General features: G+C 37.9%; 1 protein-coding gene across 4 annotated transcripts in view; it reads left to right on the top strand.

Moving 5' to 3' along the window:
- Window positions 1-21497, top strand: part of GSTCD (glutathione S-transferase C-terminal domain containing) — a 140221-nt gene that overhangs the window by 34059 nt on the left and 84665 nt on the right. For 3 of the 4 annotated variants that reach the window (XM_047718138.1, XM_047718139.1, XM_047718140.1), the window contains exon 6: window positions 13517-13621. The exons of the other annotated variant lie outside the window; for it this stretch is intronic. In XM_047718138.1, coding sequence (XP_047574094.1) covers window positions 13517-13621 — 105 coding nt within the window. The remainder of the gene's footprint in view (window positions 1-13516; window positions 13622-21497) is intronic. 4 annotated transcript variants of the gene reach the window in all.

Raw genomic sequence — 21497 nt, forward strand, 5'->3', positions numbered from 1 at the left:
GCTCCCCCTGCTTGTACTCTCTCTCTATCTGTCAAATAAATAAATAAAATCTTTAAAAAAACAAAAAACAAATCTGACATAGAACTTGGATCTGGAATACATAAAGAACTCTCAAAACTTGACAATAAAAAACAAAAAGTTCTTTTTTTAGAAAATTAGAAAATAGGCAAAAGAGATGAATAGACATTTTATTAAGAGAATGTGTAGTTGGCACATAACGCACTTGAGCTATCATTATACACCTATCAGAATGGCTAAAATAAAAATAACAGCACCATATGTTGAGGAGGGAGTAGAGAAACAATCGCCCAAGCATTGCTGGGAAGAATGTAAAATGGTACAACTCCTCTGGAAAATAGTTTGGCACTTTCTTACAAAACTGCACATACATTTACCGCAAAACTCCGCAATTACACTGTTGGGCATCTATCCCAAAGAAATGAAAATTTGTATTCATACAAAACCTACCTATGAATATTCATAGCAACTTTATTCTTAATAGCCCCAAACTGGAAACAGCCCAAGTGTTCTTCAGTGTGTGGATGATTTTTAAACAAATTCCAATGAGTCTGTGCAATAGAATATTACTCAGCAATAGAAGGGAAGGGACTATCAGTACCTGTAACAACCTGGATGAATCTCAAGGACATTATGACTAATGAAAAAGCTGGTCTCCAAGGCTCTTATTTAATGTTCTCAACATGATAAACTTGGGGAGATGAACAGATCAGTGGTTGGTAGGGAACAGGGATTGGCATGGCACAGTGCTGCTACCTCTAAAAGGAGTTCCCTTATGATAAGGTGGTTATATCAATGTATACATTGAATCAAATTTCATCAGACTGTACACACACGAATGCAAGTGAAAACTGAGCGAGGTCTGTAGTTAACAGTATTGTAATAGCAATAATTTTCTACTTTTGATATACTACGGTTTTGTAAGATCTCACCTTTGGGGAAGCTGAGTGAAATGGTCACAGAGCTCTGCACTATTTTGCAACTTCCTGTGAGTCTATAATTTTAAAATAAAAAGTTAAAAATACAACTTAAGTAAAAATACTGGAAAAGGTCAAGAAGTAAAGAATAGTGAAATATTTCTCAGCTCATCTTTTTTCAAAAATATCAGACAACCTCTGGAGATCATTTATAAATCAAATTTTAGTTTGATAAAAGGCTCAAACTACAAAGACATCGGGATGTATTTCCTTTATAATGAATAGCAATGCGATGCTAATATACACAGCTAAACATTGACTTTTACTTGGACAGTCCATTTCGCAGGTTGTTATTCTCACGCTCCCAGGAAAACGGAGAAAGCCAAAATGACATAGCATAATATGAATTTCTTTATATCAATATTGCTTCAAAACAGTGATGAGTACGGTCTAGGAATAGCTCACATATTAATCCTGGCTGAGTTTGCACTAGGACTCCTGCCCTGCCAGCAGAAACTTCACGGTTCCTTGAGGATGTCTTCTTGTCACACATGTTATAGTGATATGAATGTCACCTTCATGAGAAGTAGAGAAAGTTCTTTTACTGAAAGTTTAGTAGTGTCCACTCTCAATTATACATTTTCATTTCAAAGTACTGAAAAATGGGACTGAGTAGTTTGTTTTGACTGTCAAAATGGTTGAGTGAGTAAGTTTATTTTGACTTTAGATCAGTTCAGTCACGTGTGGAAACAACGCAGTTGTATAACATTGTACTACCAACTAAATCGTCTGGAACCACTTTGTATAAACAAGGTCTGAAAAAGAGTAGCAGGATTAAATTCAAGTTTTATGACTTTTACATCCTCAACAAAAATAAGTACAGGGCCAGTACCTACTATAGAGGTAGCGATCCTTTAGCTAGGGTAACAGTGATAAAAATATGTTCATAGCCTTGGTAACTTCAATCCACAAAGTATCCAACTCACTGGGTTGGGTGTTTTTGGTTTTGTTTTTTTGTATTTGTTTTTGTTTTAATCTCTTTTTTTCTTTTTATGTTTTTAAGCCATGAAACCAGATTGTCTTCTTAGGAAAATATAATGCCCTTTTTCCCCCACCGTATACTTAACTGTGACATGTGATTAAAGAAAAAAAAGTTAAAAAGTTTTTTTTTTTTTTTTGCTTGGAATTAAATTTGCTGTAATTCTTCCCAGTATTATGTTATGCTTTGTTCTATTCTCTAGAGTTAGGCTCCAAGAACCCTATTTATAGATCATGTTTTTAAGTGCTTTGCAAGCAGACCCCATGATGACTGATTACCAAGAAAGGTTTTAATGGCCAGTTTATCCAGGGTCGACTACATAGAATCTTTTAAGAGTGTTGCTTTTTAAAATAAAATAAAATAAAATAAAAGTATTTGACATGAAGTATCTGTGTGATGAAATAAATTTATCTGAATTTAACTTGATTAGGTCGTATATAGAATATAAAAATCACTTCAAAACTTTTTTGTCTGTATACAAATGAACAAATTGAGAATTTATTGAACAATCAAGATTTGTGTCCATTCCTGACTCCACTAAGTCATTTATAATAGCACTAGAAAAGTTCGAAAGTTATTGTGGCTTGTTTTAGGAATATTATAAATTCACTAATCAGAAACCTCAAATTATCTATTTGAGTGAATAGTTATGAATTAGTATATTTCAGAGATTGAATTACTTTAAAAGGTTGAAATAGGATTTATGTGAAAAATGAAATACTTATTTCTGGAAACCAGTACCCAGCAAGGGTTCTAATCTCTTCAGTTTATGGTTGAAATGTAGTTAGAGAAGAACCCCCATAATTCAGGAAGAGCTTTCTGGTTAATAGATCTGGAACACTGTCCTAGCCCTGCTGTGTTTACAACAGCAACTGACTTCTCTTAGGCTGGAGATATGTACCCACTTCAAGAGAAGACTTTTCCTAAGAATTTCCTTCAGCTTTTTAGAGTTTTTCCAATGATCACTGATAATGGATACTATAATGACAGGCTTTGGTATTTTAGAACAAGGCAGATTTGGATGCAGTTTTGCAGAAATTTTGCATTAGTTATTAATGGGTGGATTTTCAATAAGTACTCATCTTAAGTGGGGCAAAACTATATTGTTGGTATCATCCAAAAGCAATGAGGAATAGGGAAGAATCTTTGCCGTAAAACAAATACGACAAATATTTTGTTTCAGTGTTTTACATCATTTCTAAAGAAAACAAATGAATAAGTAACACAAAATACTTGAAGAGTTATTTGCAGTCATATGTAAACTATATATTACTACTCTGAAAGCACTGACAACTTCTGTTTATAATTAATGCAAAATTAGCTCTGTATTAATACTACTATGTACATTTGCAGAAAGGTATTTCCACATAAAACTTCGCTCCTCGATTGCCTTTCCAGTTTTCATTTGAATATTTCACACTAAATAAGTTAGTTTTTAAGCTTAAAAATTCTTAATATTGCTTCTTTCAAGAATTATGTTTTAGGGGCGCCTGGGTGGCTCAGTGGGTTAAGCCTCTGCCTTCAGCTCAGGTCATGATCTCAGGGTCCTGGGATCGAGCCCCATATCGGGCTCTCTGTACAGCAGGGAGCCTGCTTCCCCCTCTCTCTCTGCCTGCCTCTCTGACTACTTGTGATCTCTCTCTTTCTCTGTGAAATAAATAAATAAAAATTTTAAAAAAATTATGTTTTAAAAAGTGTTTACAATCTCATATGAGAGAGGGAAAACTAATGATGTGGGTCCTTATTTTTCTGCTGATGGAAATAATTAGTATTCTTCCTTTCAGCTTTAATTGGCATTCTCTGTGCTAGCCCCAGACATTTATGATTAAAATCAGCTCGACAACATAATGAACTATTTTTTTCTGCACTTTGAACCAACTCCTCTCAGCATTCAAACTCATTCATTATTTTTATTTAATTAGGCCTAACACATTGGAGAGATACCTGAAGCAAGGCGATTTCCCTAATAACTATGCGATCACAATAGCTCACAGGCTTTGCAATAATTTAATTATTCAAGATTGAATCATCAGAAGAATTTTAAAAAATTATCCTTAACTAAAGGACAAAAGTGTGGTTGTAAATAGAAAACTACCATTATTTAAATGGCATCAGTATGTAGTATTAGTAATCAATAGTGTAATGTTCCTAGATGTGAATTTTATATACTTATTTGTGGCAAATTATTAGATTTTATATGGGAAACCAGTGACTGACTATGTTAGCAATTTGGCTGTATTCTATACATGTAAGTGCAAACTTTTATGCTTCCTAAAGCAAAAACTATGTAGGAGGGCACCTGGGTGGCTCAGTGGGTTAAAGCCTTTGCCTTCGGCTCAGGTCATGATCTCAGGGTCCTGGGATCGAGCCCCACATCTGATCTCTGCTCAGCAGGGAGCCTGCTTCCCTTCCTCTCTCTCTGCCTGCCTCTCTGCCTGCTTGTGATATCTGTCTGTCAAATGAATAAATAAAATCTTTAAAAAAAAAAAAACTATGTAGGAATTTTTATATATGATTACATATCACTATTTTATAAAACTAGGGTAAAGTCACTTCCCAGGACAACTTCTCTCTCTCTTTTTTTTTTTAAGATTTGTTTATTTATTTGAGACAGAGAGAGCAGAGGGAAAGAGAAACTCAAGCAGACTCCTCACTGAGCGCAGAGACTGACAGGGCTGGGTCTCAGGACCTTGAGATCACGACCTGCTCTGAAACCAAGAATCAGATGCTTAACTGACGGTGCCATGCAGGCACCACTCCTTATCTTAAAAACAAATTATTTTATATGATGGTTTTACTCTGACTTGTCTACTGCAGTGAGAAAACTATTTCTGTGGCAATATGCGCATTTAGCAAACTAGACATGAGAAACTATTTGTGGGGTTTTTTGAGGGGGAAAGATTAGATAGAGCCAAGTTGTTGTCTTCTTTTTTTAAACAATGTTATTGACTAAATACTTCCATCCCCTTGGGGACATATTCACACTTAATTTCTTTCAGCAAAACAGGGAAAGAAAAGAAAACCAAGCTGCCAAAGGCTGTATTAAAGAAAATGACTTAGAAAATTGTTTTCTAGAAATTGCTTTCATCTAATCTAGATGGTTTACTGTAAAATTGGGTAATTGTTGGATTAATCGGACTATGATCTAAACAGAAAGATGTTTTAAATTATTTTCTTTGTTTATAAAATAAGTGCTCTTGATTAGTTTAAAGTGACCTCAAAACTCATTAAAAGTAATGTTCAAATTTACACAGCTACTTTTCATTAGTTATTAGATTCTGGTTAACACCCTTGATCATGCCTTTTTTTTTTTTTTTTGGCTGTTTTCTTTTTTCTTTTTTTAAGAGAGAATGAGTGGGGGAGGAGCAGAAGGAGACAGAATTGTAAGGCTGGGCTTGGAGCCTGACATGAGCTTGATCTCATGACCCTGAGGTGGTGATCTGAGGCGACCGAAATCAAGAGTCAGATGCTAAACCAAGTGAGCCACCCAGGTGCCCACCTTGATCATACTTTTTAAAAAGCTGTTGTATGAGTCAGATTCCCAATAGGCAAAGATGGCACATTCAAATTGGGATCATTTAGGGAGAATTTATATGTAGAGAGATGAATTACCGTGTTATATGTAGGGTATCCTAGACCATAAAGAGAAAGTGCAGAAACCCTGGGTTAGAAGCCACAGAGCTCTTTCCACCTCTAGGCCTGGAGAGGAAGCAGAGGAGAAGAGTTCCCATACAGCAAGCTGCTTAGAGAGGGGCAATAACCTTCAGGCAAGAGACCGAAGCAGCCTCAGATAACTGTAGTGGTGAGAGCCCGAGGGAAATAGCCTGCTCTTTTTCTCCTTTATCATTACCATCCATCTGATCTGGATGGCTTCTACTGACCAAACCCATCCAGATGTCAAGAGGTCAAGGGAGTCTGTTGATGTAGCCCACTCAGGTCAACCTCCAGGGCAAAGATCTGGTTGAATTGGGAAGGGCAAACCTAAGGTATCTGGCAGAGTGATTACAAGATTCACTTGAGAGACACTAGAGATCATCTAGAATGAAAACATTTCAGCTTCAGGGAGGGATTAAGCAACATATATTGTGTGACACACAATCACAATCATGACACATTGTCAGTCAGCTAAGAACACAACTCCAGCCCTACATCCACATTGCTTTGTGATTATGCTGCATTCACCTCTTAGAGAATGTGTGAAGTTGTACTAGTTTGTATTGTATCATAGCAAAATTACTAAGATTTGAAATTTATTAACATTGGGGGGGGTATGCCCATACTAGAAGAAGCGTTCTTTTTTTTTTTTAGTTGTTATCATTTATTTTTACTTTATTTATTTTTTATTTTTTATAAACATATATTTTTATCCCCAGGGGTACAGGTCTGTGAATCGCCAGGTTAACACACTTCACAGCACTCACCATAGCACATACCCTCCCCAAGGTCCATAACTCCACCCCCCAACCCCCTCCCCCCATCAACCCTCACTTTCTTTTGTGAGATTAAGAGTCACTTATGGGGGGTGCCTCGGTGGCTCAGTGGATTGAGCCATTGCCTTCGGCTCAGGTCATGCTCTCAGGGTCCTGAGATCGAGCCCCGCATCAGGCTCTCTGCCCAGCAGGGAGCCTGCTTCCTCCTCTCTCTCTCTCTGCCTGCCTCTCTGCCAACTTGTGATCTATCTGTCAAATAAATAAATAAATAAAATCTTTAAAAAAAAAAAAAAAAGAGTCACTTATGGTTTGTCTCCCTCCCAATCCCATCTCGTTTCATTTATTCTTCTCCTACCCCCTTAACCCCCTATGTTGCATCTCCTCTCCCTCATATCAGGGAGATCATATGATAGTTGTCTTTCTCCAATTGACTTATTTCGCTAAGCATGATACCCTCTAGTTCCATCCACGTCGTCGCAAATGGCAAGATTTCATTTCTTTTGATGGCTGCATAGTATTCCATTGTGTATATATACCACTTCTTCTTTATCCATTCATCTGTTGATGGACATCTAGGTTCTTTCCATAGTTTGGCTATTGTAGACATTGCTGCTATAAACATTCGGGTGCATGTGCCCCTTCGGATCACTATGTTTGTATCTTTAGGGTAAATACCCAGCAGTGCAATTGCTGGGTCATAGGGTAGTTCTATTTTCAACATTTTGAGGAACCTCCATGCTGTTTTCCAGAGTGGTTGCACCAGCTTGCATTCCCACCAACTAGTGTAGGAGGGTTCCCCTTTCTCCGCATCCTCGCCAGCATTGTCATTTCCTGATTTGTTAATTTTAGCCATTCTGACTGGTGTGAGGTGATACCTCATTGTGGTTTTGATTTGTATTTCCCTGATGCCGAGTGATATGGAGCACTTTTTCATGTGTCTGTTGGCCATCTGGATGTCTTCTTTGCAAAAATGTCTGTTCATGTCTTCTGCCCATTTCTTGATTGGATTATTTGTTCTTTGGGTGTTGAGTGAGTTAGGTTCTTTATAGATTTTGGACACTAGCCCTTTATCTGATATGTCATTTGCAAATATCTTCTCCCATTCTGTCAGTTGTCTTTTGGTTTTGTTCACTGTTTCCTTTGCTGTGCAAAATCTTTTGATCTTGATGAAATCCCAATAGTTCATTTTTGCCCTTGCTTCCCTAGCCTTTGCCGATGTTCCTAGGAGGAAGTTGCTGCAGCTTAGGTTGAAGAGGTTGCTGCCTGTGTTCTCCTCAAGGATTTTGATGGAATCCTTTCTCACATTGAGGTCCTTCATCCATTTTGAGTCTATTTTCGTGTGTGGTGTAAGGAAATGGTCCAATTTCATTTTTCTGCATGTGGCTGTCCAATTTTCCCAACACCATTTATTGAAGAGGCTGTCTTTTTTTCCATTGGACATTCTTTCCTGCTTTATCGAAGATGAGTTGACCATAGAGTTGAGGGTCCATTTCTGGGCTCTCTATTCTGTTCCATTGATCTATGTGTCTGTTTTTGTGCCAGTACCATGCTGTCTTGATGACGACAGCTTTGTAATAGAGCTTGAAGTCCGGAATTGTGATGCCACCGACTTTGGCTTTCTTTTTCAATATTCCTTTGGCTATTCGAGGTCTTTTCTGGTTCCATATAAATTTTAGGATTATTTGTTCCATTTCTTTGAAAAAAATGGATGGTACTTTGATAGGAATTGCATTAAATGTGTAGATTGGTTTAGGTAGCATAGACATTTTCACAATATTTATTCTTCCAATCCTGGAGCATGGAACATTTTTCCATTTCTTTGTGTCTTCCTCAATTTCTTTCATGAGTACTTTATAGTTTTCTGAGTATAGATTCTTAGCCTCTTTGGTTAAGTTTATTCCTAGGTATCTTATAGTATTGGGTGCAATTGTAAATGGGATTGACTCCTTAATTTCTCTTTCTTCTGTCTTGTTGTTGGTGTAGAGAAATTCAACTGATTTCTGTGCATTGATTTTATATCCTGACACTTTACTGAATTCCTGTACAAGTTCAAGCAGTTTTGGAGTGGAGTCTTTTGGGTTTTCCACATATAGTATCATATCATCTGCGAAGAGTGATAGTTTGACTTCTTCTTTGCCAATTTGGATGCCTTTAATTTCCTTTTGTTGTCTGATTGCTGAGGCTAGGACTTCTAGTACTATGTCGAATAGCAGTGGTGATAACGGACATCCCTGCCGTGTTCCTGACCTTAGCGGAAAAGCTTTCAGTTTTTCTCCATTGAGAATGATATTTGCGGTGGGTTTTTCATAGATGGCTTTGATAATATTGAGGTATGTGCCGTCTATCCCTACACTTTGAAGAGTTTTGATCAGGAAGGGATGCTGTACTTTGTCAAATGCTTTTTCAGCATCTATTGAGAGTATCATATGGTTCTTGTTCTTTCTTTTATTAATGTGTTGTATCACATTGATTAATTTGCGGATGTTGAACCAAACTTGCAGCCCTGGAATAAATCCCACTTGGTCGTGGTGAATAATCCTTTTAATGTACTGTTGGATTCTATTCGCTAGTATTTTGGCGAGAATTTTTGCATCTGTGTTCATCAAGGATATTGGTCTGTAGTTCTCTTTTTTGATGGGATCCTTGTCTGGTTTTGGGATCAAGGTGATGCTGGCCTCATAAAATGAGTTTGGAAGTTTTCCTTCCATTTCTATTTTTTGGAACAGTTTCAGGAGAATAGGAATTAGTTCTCCTTTAAATGTTTGGTAGAATTCCCCCGGGAAGCCGTCTGGCCCTGGGCTTTTGTTTGTTTGGAGATTTTTGATGACTGTTTCAATCTCATTACTGGTTATGGGTCTGTTCAGGTTTTCTATTTCTTCCTGGTTCAGTTGTGGTAGTTTATATGTCTCTAGGAATGCATCCATTTCTTCCAGATTGTCAAATTTGTTGGCATAGAGTTGCTCATAGTATGTTCTTATAATTGTCTGTATTTCTTTGATGTTCGTTGTGATTTCTCCTCTTTCATTCATGATTTTATTTATTTGGGTCCTTTCTCTTTTCTTTTTGATAAGTCTGGCCAGGGGTTTATCGATCTTATTAATTCTTTCAAAGAACCAGCTCCTAGTTTCGTTGATTTGTTCTATTGTTTTTTTGGTTTCTATTTCATTGATTTCTGCTCTGATCTTTATGATTTCTCTTCTCCTGCTGGGTTTAGGGTTTCTTTCTTGTTCTTTCTCCAGCTCCTTTAGGTGTAGGGTTAGGTTGTGTACCTGAGACCTTTCTTGTTTCTTAAGAAAGGCTTGTACTGCTATATATTTGCCTCTCAGGACTGCCTTTGTTGTGTCCAACAGATTTTGAACCGTTGTGTTTTCATTATCATTTGTTTCCATAAATTTTTTCAATTCTTCTTTAATTTCCTGGTTGACCCATTCATTCTTTAGAAGGATGCTGTTTAGTCTCCATGTATTTGGGTTCTTTCCCAATTTCCTATTGTGATTGAGTTCTAGCTTCAGAGCATTGTGGTCTGAAAATGTGCAAGGAATAATCCCAGTCATTTGATACCAGTTGAGACCTGATTTAGGACCGAGGATGTGATCTATTCTGGAGAATGTTCCATGTGCAGTAGAGAAGAATGTGTATTCTGTTTCTTTGGGATGAAATGTTCTGAATATATCTGTGATGTCCATCTGGTCCAGTGTGTCATTTAAGGCCTTTATTTCCTTGTTGATCTTTTGCTTGGATGATCTGTCCATTTCAGTGAGGGGAGTGTTAAAGTCCCCTACTATTATAGTATTATTGTTGATGTGTTTCTTTCATTTTGTTATTAATTGGTTTATATAGTTGGCTGCTCCCACATTAGGGGCATAGATATTTAAAATTGTTAGATCTTCTTGTTGGACAAATCCTTTGAGTATGATATAGTGTCCTTCCCCATCTCTTATTGTAGTCTTTGGCTTAAAATCTAATTGATCTGATATAAGGATTGCCACTCCTGCTTTCTTCTGATGTCCATTAGCATGGTAAATTCTTTTCCACCCCGTCACTTTAAATCTGGAGGTGTCTTCGGGTCTAAAATGAGTTTCTTGTAGGCAACATATAGATGGGTTTTGTTTTTTTATCCACTCTGATACCCTGTGTCTTTTGATTGGGGCATTTAGCCCATAAACATTCAGGGTAACTATTGAGAGATATGAATTTAGTGCCATTGTATTGCCTGTAGGGTTACTGTTACTGTATATTGTCTCTGTTCCTTTCTGATCTACTACTTTTGGGTCTCTCTTTGCTTTGAGGACCCCTTTCAATATTTCCTGTAGAGCTGGTTTGGTGTTTGCAAATTCTTTCAGTTTTTGTTTGTCCTGGAAGCTTTTAATCTCTCCTTCTATTTTCAATGATAGCCTAGCTGGATATAGTATTCTTGGCTGCATGTTTTTCTCGTTTAGTGCTCCGAATATATCATGCCAGCTCTTTCTGGCCTGCCAGGTCTCTGTGGATAAATCTGCTGCTGATCTAATATTTTTACCATTGTATGTTACAGACTTCTTTTCCCAGGCTGCTTTTAGGATTTTCTCTTTGTCGCTAAGACTTGTAAATTTTACTATTAGGTGACGGGGTGTGGACCTATTCTTATTGATTTTGAGGGGGGTTCTCTGCACCTCCTGGATTTTGATGCTTGTTCCCTTTGCCATATTGGGGAAATTCTTTCCAATAATTCTCTCCAATATACCTTCTGCTCCCCTCTCTCTTTCTTCTTCTTCTGGAATCCCAATTATTCTAATGTTGTTTCATCTTATGGTGTCACTTATCTCTCAGATTTTCCCGTCGTGGTCCAGTAGTTGTTTGTCCCTCTTTTGCTCAGCTTCTTTATTCTCTGTCATTTGGTCTTCTGTATCGCTAATTCTTTCTTCTGCCTCATTTATCCTAGCAGTGAGAGCCTCCATTTTTGATTGCACCTCATTAATAGCTTTTTTGATTTCAACTTGGTTAGACTTTAGTTCTTTTATTTCTCCAGAAAGGACTTTTATATCTCCCGAGAGAGTTTCTCTAATATCTTCCACGCCTTTTTCGAGCCCGGCTAGAACCTTGAGAATCGTCATTCTGAACTCTAGATCTGACATATTACCAATGTCTGTATTGATTAGGTCCCTAGCCTTCAGTACTGCCTCTTGTTCTTTTTTTTGTGGTGAATTTTTCCGCCTTGTCATTTTGTCCAGATAAGAGTATATGGAGGAGCAAGTAAAATACTAAAAGGGTGGCAACAACCCCAGGAAAATATGCTTTAACCAAATAAGAGATTCCACATCATGAGGGGGGAGAAAGGGGATAAAAAGAGGTTCAGAAAGATAAAAAAAAAAGAAGAAGAAACAATTAAAAGAAGAAAACGAATAAAGAAAAAATATACAAAGGAAAAAATATATATATATTAGATAAACTAGTTAAAAAACGTTAAAAAAGAGAAGGGTAAAAGTTTAAAAAACTTAGCAGAAGAAGAAAAAAAATTGAAAAAGAAAAAAAAAATTAAATTAACTGCAAGGCTAAAGAATCATGGGGAGAAAGCCATGAGCTCCGTGCTTTGCTTTCTCCTCCTCTGGAATTCTGCTGCTCTCCTTGGTATTGAAACTGCACTCCTTGGTAGGTGAACTTGGTCCTGGCTGGATTTCTTGTTGATCTTCTGGGGGAGGGGCCTGTTGTAGTGATTCTCAAGTGTCTTAGCCCCAGGCGGAATTGCACCGCCCTTACCAGGGGCCGGGCTGAGTATTCCGCTCGCGTTTACTTTTGGGAGCTTTTGTTCCCTTAGCGCTTTCCTAGAGTTCTGGAGGACAGGAATGAAAATGGCGGCCTCCTGGTCTCCGACCCAGAGGAGCCGAGAGCCCGGGGCCCCACTCCTCAGTGCGCCCTCAGAGAACAGCGCCCAATTACTCCCGTCACCCTGGCCTCCGGCCACGTTCCAAGGTGACTGAGCCTGCGACCGTTTCAAGGTAAACCCGAGCTGCGAGCTCACTCCTCAGTTCTGTCTCTGTAGCCGGCTTCCCTGTTCTAATACCTGCAAGCTCTGCGACGCTCAGACACCCCTGATCCTTCTGTGACCCTGCGGGACCTGAGGCCACGCTGACCCCTCGTAGGCTTCACCCCGGTTAAGCCTCTGGAGCGATGTCCCTCAGCGGAACAGACTTTTAAAAGTCCTGATTTTGTGCTCCGATGCTCGGTCGCTTGCCGGGAGCGCCCCCCCCCCCCCCCCCCCCCCCGCCGAGGTCTATCTTCCCGTCGCTTTGGATTCACTTCTCCGCCAGTCCTACCTTTCAGAAAGTGGTTGGTTTTCTGTTTCTAGAATTGTTGTTGTTCTCTTCGATCTCCCGTTTGATTTGTAGGTGTTTGCAATCTTTAGATAACTATCTAGCTGATCTCCTGCTACCTGAAGTAGTCTCAGCCTGCTACTTCTCCGCCATCTTGACTCCTCCCCCCTAGAAGAAGCGTTCTATTTCTTCCCACAAAACTTATTTTAGTCCATATTGTAATTTCCTGAAAATTACTTTTTTTTCTGAAAATTACTTTCAAGGGCCAAACATTTTATAGAAAATTGTTGTTTAATGTGATTTGTCTTAAATCCTACAGTTGTGAGGGTAGGGTAAAAAGAGGAATTATAATAACTCTCTGATATTGGAGTCTTTGCTTAAGAGGCTTAAAATTGGAACTCATTTGATTAAAATTAGAAGGAATAAATCTCTTAAAATATTAAGAATTTTCATTCCCAAGATGAATTTACTCTTCATTGTTGGAATATGGTTACTTTTAACAATTTTAGCTGTTTTCCTTTTTTTTTTTTTTAAAGATTTTATTTATTTGACAGAGAGAGATCACAAGTGGACAGAGAGGCAAGCAGAGAGAGAGAGAGGAGGAAACAGGCTCCCTGCGGAGCAGAGAGCCCGATGTGGGACTTGATCCTAGGACCCTGAGATCATGACCTCAGCTGAAAGCAGAGGCTTAACCCACTGAGCCACCCCAGTGCCCTTTTTAGCTGTTTTCTTACCTTATTCTTTTCACTAGTCTTTTAACACCATCTGGTCCTATTATACCAAGTTATTTCCCACTTGTCGAATGCACTTGTGTCACACCAGGTGTAAGGGTTAGAGATTATGGAGCATGTCTTCAAGCTCTGCTCACATTCTGGGAATGCTTGATTGCAGTGCTCATTCTGAAATTAAAGATCTTGCTCATGAACAGTAAGTTTTGTACATGTCTCAGGCAAATGGTCTGCTTGCATTCCGGGTCTCTTTCTCCTTCCTCACAGAGCTTGAGTGCTTAGCAATTATGAGTAAACTCTTAAACCAAAAAGTTACATTTACGTACCTTACATAAATGTAGGTCTTTTATATCTGTATCAAGGAGTATAAATGGTTATACTCCTTGGTTATAATGATATAAATGGTTAATATCAACTGAGCTTTTCTGCTGCATGCATCTGTGATTATAATATTTAATTATAAATACTGCATGTACCCAACCTACTTCACAAAGAAATACATTTCCTTGATTTTGTGCTAGTGAGAGGGCCTTGTTAGGTTTCAGTGCCTATAGAAAAAAAAGGTTCTAATAAAAAAAAAAAAAAAGACTATTTAAATATAAATGCAACATTTTCTCTTATTAGGAAACAAACTGTAATTAGTGAAAGAATATTCTATGGAGTACCTGGGTGGCTCAGTTGGTAGAGAACCTGCCTTTGGCTCAGGTCACAATCCCAGACTCCTGGGATTGAGCCCTGCATCGTCCTTCCCTGCTCGGCTGGAAGCCTGCTTCTCCCTCTCCCTCTGCCTGCTGCTCTGCCTACTTGTTCTTTCTATCTCTTTGTCAAATAAATAAATAAAATATTTTTTAAAAATTAGTGAAAGAATATTCTAGCTTTATAATACTTTTACTGAATCTTTCAACATTTCTTTCTATTTATTATTTTTAATTTTTTTTTAAAAAGATGTTATTTATTTAAGAGAGAGAGAATGAGCAGGGTGGGATGGTCAGATGCAGAGGCAGAGGCAGAAGAAGCAGACCTGCTGGTGAGCAAGCAGCCCAACAGGAATCTTGATCCAAGGACCCTGGGATAATCTCCTGAGCCCAAGGTAGGCCCTTAACCACCTAAGCCACCCAGGTACCCTCTTTCAACGTTTCTGTTCATAGTTTCCTTTTATCAGGCAGTGTGATAAAACTTTTCACTTATCGTCAAAATATGTTAAAGAATTCAGCTATTTTGTGTTTGCTGTTAGAAAATGAATTTTAAAAATTTGAAGCATGATACAACCATCCACTAAGATAACTGCTAATTTTTAATGATTCCATAATAGTTCACTAAGTACACTGAATATATTTTGCTTGATTATCTGCAGTTGAATATTAAGTTGCTATCAACTATCCCACTACAGATAGCACTACAACGAAAACATCCTACACTTTGCTTTTCCTGTTATTTGAATCATTTACCAGAAGTGAGCTGATAGAATCAAAGGTTTTGAACATTTTTGTTGCTTATGGTATGTCTTGTTAATAGATTTCAAAAGGGTTTTAACTAGTTTATGTTAACCATAAGCAATGTTCGGGAGTCCCTGGCTCATTCCCACCTTCACTGGCATTAGTTCATCAATTTCTTTTTCATAATTTTTACAGGCTGATAGGGATAACTTGTTTCATTTTGTGTTATTTTAGCATAATGAAGTTGCATATATGCATTTATTTTGCTTAATACCTGTTGTCAATTTTCTTGTCAACCTGAATGAGTTCTTCAATAAATAAAATAAGTATATTAATCCTATCTTGACTTACAAAAGATATTTCTCTAAAGGTATTGTTTGCCTTTTTAATTTTAATTAGCAAGGTGTTTTTCTTAAAGCTGAGAAATGCCACAGGTTTTGTGTTTTAGTTCCATTTTGTATACAGAATGCTGCAGTAGAAGTGGGCAGTTCCTGTAGGTTCTTATGAGTGGGACAGTCTCAGGCTAGACAATAGCTTAGAACCTGTGAGCTCTAGAAGTCACCTAGCAATGTGAGACCAGAAATCTAACATTTTTTTACATTGCAAGTTATTTTATTAATTTCTTAATTTGTTCTACTTTATATAGCAGTCTTTTTTTTTTTCTAAGATTTTATTTATTTATTTACTGACAGAGATCACAAGTAGGCGGAGAGGCAAGAGGGGGAGGGGGAAAGCAGGGCTCTCTGCTGAGCCGTGAGCCTGACGTGGGGCTCGATCCCAGGACCCCGAGATCATGATCTGAATTGAAATCAGAGGCTTGGGGCGCCTGGGTGGCTCAGTGGGTTAAGCCGCTGCCTTCGGCTCAGGTCATGATCCCAGGTCCTGGGTTCGAGCCCCACATCGGGCTTTCTGCTCAGCAGGGAGCCTGCTTCCTCCTCTCTCTCTGCCTGCCTCTCTGCTTACTTGTGATTTCTCTCTGTCAAATAAATAAATAAAATCTTTAAAAAAAAAAAAAGAAATCAGAGGCTTAACCCACTGAGCCACCGAGGTGCCCCTCTTTTTTCTTTTTTAAAAGATTTTATTTATTTATTTATTTATTTGTCAGAGAGAGAGAGAGAAAGAGCACAAGAAGGCAGAGTGGCAGACAGCGGCAGAGAGAGAAGCAGGCTTCCTGCAGAGCCAGGAGCCGGATGTGGAACTGGATCCCAGGACCCTAGGATCATGACCTGAGCTGAAGGCAGAGGCGTAACTGACTGAGCCACCCAGGTGTCTCTAGCAAAAGAGTTTTTTTTTAATGCCAACCTGTCTCCCTTGTGCTAATGGTAACCCAAGTAAGTTTTAGTTTTGTATGTTTGTTTATTGAGAGAGAATTACACCCCTGGAAGACAACCTGAAGGTGGTGGTGGTAATTCAAGTGAACCCCACTTGAAAGGTGAAGTTGGAGGGGCCGGTTGTCTCTTCCTCCAGGAGGGTTAATCTATAGCAGTTGTTTTTAGTTTGAGTAAAGGAGGAGAGTCCGTTGCCAGCTGCTGTCTCCCTCAACTAGACTGAGCTCCTTGAGGTCACAGGGCAGGTATTCCTGTTTGTAACTCTTAATGCCTAGCTGACTAAGCAGCGCAAAGAAGACAGAGATGTAAGGAATACTTGAGTGAAATAATGAATTGTGGGGGAGGAAATAGTATGAGAGCCTGTTGGAGTTGAAAATATAGTACTGAATCTGAGTGTCCTCAGAGGAAGAAAATGATAAATAAAAATTCTAAGATCTGATTTTTTAAAACGTTACTGAAACTGACAACGATGTCTGCAAACATTTATCTGGACTCTACAGAAATGGAATGGTTTTTTTTTTCACTATTTATCATTTTTTTTAATGGAATGGTTAGTGAAATGAAATTAATTCATCAAAACCAGTGTTTTACGATAACTCAGTCTTACAGTTGTGTCCCCAGCTGACAGAGCATGATAGTTTTTGTACATCCTCCTCAGTAGGCCATCTCACTCGGCCTGGGGACCAGTGCTGAGACAGGAAACCTATGTGTTCTCTGCCTTCACAGTATGAAGGAGACTGGTTCAGCAGACTGTGTTATGCAACCTAGTAACTTAGTCAGTTAAGATAGCACAAGCATTTTGTTACATTTGAAAAAAATAAAAATGAAAATAAATAAAAGAAGAAAAAAGAAACAAAGGAGAATTCAGGTACAAAATTACAGTGAATTCTAAGTCAGTGAGGGCTGCCTCAAAAGATAATAGCCTCCTATCATCAAATGGAGAATCTGCTTCAGCAGCAGGGTTTCCTATTTGGAAGCCCATAAGAGAAGATAACGCCAATAAATAAATCTATATTGTTCTATAAAAAAAGCCTTCTAGAAACTTTCTTTTTAAGGAAATCACATTTAAAAGCATTTTTTTTCTTAATCCCTTATTTTCTATGAGACTTTGATCTTACCAGCTAGGTTTTGCCAACTATATTACATTTTAGAAACATAATTTCTGTGGTGGTTAAAGGATTACTGAATTGGAAAGACTGAAGCAGTAGGTATTGTAAAAGACTAGAAAGGAAGAATATTGATTTTTTGGTTGGAATAGATTTCAAGCAGGTCAAGCAGATCTTGAATTTGGCCTTGAAACAGTAAACTTTAGATTAAAAGAAAGAAGAATGTAAAGGATTTTAGTCAGAGCGAACAGTATTAACAAGACTAGGAGGCTAAGTGTGGAAAAGGGATTTCAAGTGAATGTCAGATAACTAGTTGTATGAAGTAATGCCAGCTATGGATTAATTGGTAAGGTGGGATCAATGCATTGAGAACCTTTAATGTCATAATCTGTGCTTTTTTGTTTTTCTATTAACAAAGACCGAGTTTTGTAAGGGTTTTTGTGAGTGTGGCAGGGGGTGGAGGTGTTAGAATATGGTTTTCTTTTGATTTCAAAAACATTTTCCATTGTTTCAGAACTCTTCATAAGGACAGATGACAACTAACAATTTTATATATACCTTTATACATTTATATGTTCTTTCCTAAAAAAATGAACTTTCTGGAGAGAATAAAGACATTGGTACTGATACAATCTATTAATTTTCTGACCCTAAGAGCCCCTCTAGAATATGAGTAACAGAAACCAGCAAGTGTTTCTCTATTAAAATAGCAGAATAGATCACCTTTCCTTGAGAGAAGACTATAGTAAGTGTGCTGTGTTTATTGAATATAAATCAGTGTTTGTCTGACTTCTGATTCTGCAGACTTTTATTTGACTCTGCTTGTTATTTTTCACCAAAGGGCTGCAGCCTTTTTTATGGACTTTTTCTTGGCCATCGTTTTGTTCAGAATATAACAAAAACCTGGCATTTTGGTACAGTTTACTGCTAGCTGGTTTATTTTGCCATTCGCTTCTGGAATATAGCAATGTGGGCATAGACCATGGAAAAAAATGACGAAAAGCACATGGAGAAAATTCCACCTGCTACTCTTGTCGAGGGTTCATTAGCCCTTTGTGTGACCTAAATCTAAGTCACCTTTTATGTCTGTGTGCTTTATCAACCTCAGTTATACCTGGTGGAATTTGAAAATTCTATTTCTGGAATTGCTCTTTATTTGCACATTACTGACAGACTTCATTTACTCATGTCAGGGAGGGACTGGGTAGTGCTGGGTACCCCTAGCCCCACTCTCCCTGAGGGAGAAAATTCCCCAGAGTTTCTGAGTAAGACAGCAACACTTTCTTTTGCTTTGTTGTCAGATTGGAAATGTCTTTGCCTTCAGTCCCTGAGGCCAGATTTCAGGTGTTTTCCCAAAGGAACTTCTCATATGGAAAATAGTCCTCCCCTGAATAATTTTTATCACCTAATAAATGATTCAGATTGATACTGTCAGCACTAGGGTGGGCAGCTGACTGAAAGGGGCATATGAGTGGCAGCTCGTAGCAATAGGTTCTGTATTTCGGCCATCAAGCTGAGATCCCTGATAAATGTGTTCTAATTCAATTAGGTTCTCCCCACCTGCATTTTAAGGATATTCTTAGCATTGACTTACACTGTGCCAAACTATAGTTTATTTGGAGTTAGCTGCTTTTTCTAGGGCACTTAACACATCTGATATAAAGTGATCAACACTGAAGCGGATGGAAAATGATTCCTGACTGGGTAGGTCCAAGTGGATGCAGTTTTGGACCTGACCTGGCTAATATGTCTGACCTATTACTTCAAGAAATGTAGTAGCAGGTGTTGATATTTTCCCAGACATCGGTGTGGTCATGTTTGGTAGGATATGCTTAGTGCAGTGTGAAACTGACATTTCGGAGCTCCAGGTTGCCATTTACAGTGACCGGTTTCTATTGATGAACTTTCTGCTTTTTTTTACTTACAGACCCACATAAGCTTTTAAAAATTGATTCTCGGTTTTAAATTGGTTCACACCTTTATTTTAGATGAGATTATTTGAATTTACCTGGATATCTTTATTTTTGAGGGTAATATCTATTGAGGAATACTTTCATTTCACTCTTTCCTGCATTTTTCTAAGTAAAAAGAAATTTTACATTTTGTAAGATCCATTAGTCAGTTGATCTGTTTTTAGTTAAGAAGAGACTTAATTCATCCCAGAGAAATACAATCTCTTTCATTAAAAAAAAATAAAGTTAGGCGAGTTTAAGAATAACTATTTGCTGAGTATTGTGTCAATTCCTGTGTTGCATAATGAACAAGATAAACATAGGGACCAAGTTCAATATGTGGGTACCTTTTCAAGCCTGTTACAATTTCTTCTTTTATTGTAGAAGAACTTGCAAACTTCACATAAACAGATCAGAATTTAAGAGGACAGAGGATACTAAGATTCCTCCTAAAAATCTGTTTTATATGAAGCCCTTCATTGTTAGTCACCATAAAAGACATCCCTATAAAGATGAAGTAAAACAAGGAAAAGGATGTAATTATATTTAAGAATTTGAGTTGAACATTTTTCTTCTCAGCATTTATATATGTCTTTTTTATTTTTTTAAAGATTTTATTTATTTATTTGACAGAGATCACAAGTAGGCAGAGAGGCATGCAGAGAGAGGGGGAAGCACGCTCCCCGCTGAGCAGAGAGCCCGATGCGGGGCTCGATCCCAGGACCCTGAGATCATGACCTGAGCCGAAGGCAGAGGCTTTAACCCACTGAGCCACCCAGGCGCCCCTATATATGTCTTTTTAAAAACACTTATAAAATACTCTGTGTGCAAGACACTACCTTAATATTATCTCATATAAACCACATAACAACTCAATGATGTATTCTTATGCCCAATATACAGAAGAAATTAGACTATTTGCAAAGGCATCGCAGCTAGTAAAATGCAGAGCTAGGATTTGAAGCCAGATTGTGATTTGAAGCATGGCATTTGGAGTGAGACTGTCTTAATCAGGTACTTTCTGCTGCTGCTCTGTGCTTGTGAGTAAGAGACTGCATACCATTTTTCAGTGTTCTCCTGTAACATGCATTTTCTCATGCTTTACCAAAGGCACTATTATAAACATAACACAGTTATTTTGGTATTATTAGAAACAGGAAGGACACATCTGAGATGTACCAGAGAATTACACATAGCATTAAAGTTTAGAACAGAAGTTGCACTTTTCTGAGTTTTCTTTTTTTTTTTAAAGATTTTATTTATTTATTTATTTATTTGACAGAGAGAGATCACAAGTAGACAGAGAGCAGAGAGAGAGAGAGAGAGAGGGAAGCAGCTCCCTGCTGAGCAGAGAGCCCGATGCGGGACTCGATCCCAGGACCCTGAGATCATGACCTGAGCCGAAGGCAGCAGCTCAACCCACTGAGCCACCCAGGCTCCCTTTTCTGAGTTTTCTAACCACGTTTCACCCATTTTCAACCATTCAAAGGTTTTTGTATTGAATCAAAAATATTTGTTTAGTAATAATCTGATTTTTCCTCAGAGCTAGGTGTGACCCTCTCACTTCCAGGGGTCACTGATAAAGACTTTTTAGAATCATTATTGGCCAAAAAACGAAGCCTTCACTTATTTACAGCTTTTATTTATGTTTGGCTACTTTCTTTTTTACTTGTACTCCTTAGTATCCCATCACTTAAAAAACTTTTTCTTTAGAAGTGATAACAATTAAAAGGGGTGGGTTATAATGAAAACAAAACTAGGACAGGAACTCCCAACAAGAATATAATAATGTGACTTTAAATTATACATATAATCTCAATCAGTCAATGTATTTACTATATTTATAAAGTACTTACTTATATATGTGTTTAGTAGCAATGAAAAAGTACCTCAAGTTTTATAGAAAAACATGCTATTGATGTTTCAGAAAGGAAAAAAAATTTCATATCTTTTTTTTTAAGATTTTATTTATTTATCTGACAGAGAGAGATCACAAGCAGGCAGAGAGGCAAGCAGAGATAGAGAGGGGGCAGCAAGCTCCCTGTGAGCAGAGAGCTAGATGCGGGGCTTGATCCCAACCCCTTGTGCCACCCAAGTGCCCCAAATTTTTCATATATTTAAAAGACTTATGCTGCTGTTGTGTATCCAGCTCAGATGTGCTAAATGTAATCTTGTGCAACTGCTAATTTATACTGTAAAACATCTCTCCAGTTGATAATTCTTATTTTAAACTGTGTAATAATAAGTTCATTT

Source organism: Lutra lutra, chromosome 2 (genome assembly GCF_902655055.1).
Source record: "Lutra lutra chromosome 2, mLutLut1.2, whole genome shotgun sequence".
NCBI lineage: Eukaryota > Metazoa > Chordata > Mammalia > Carnivora > Mustelidae > Lutra > Lutra lutra.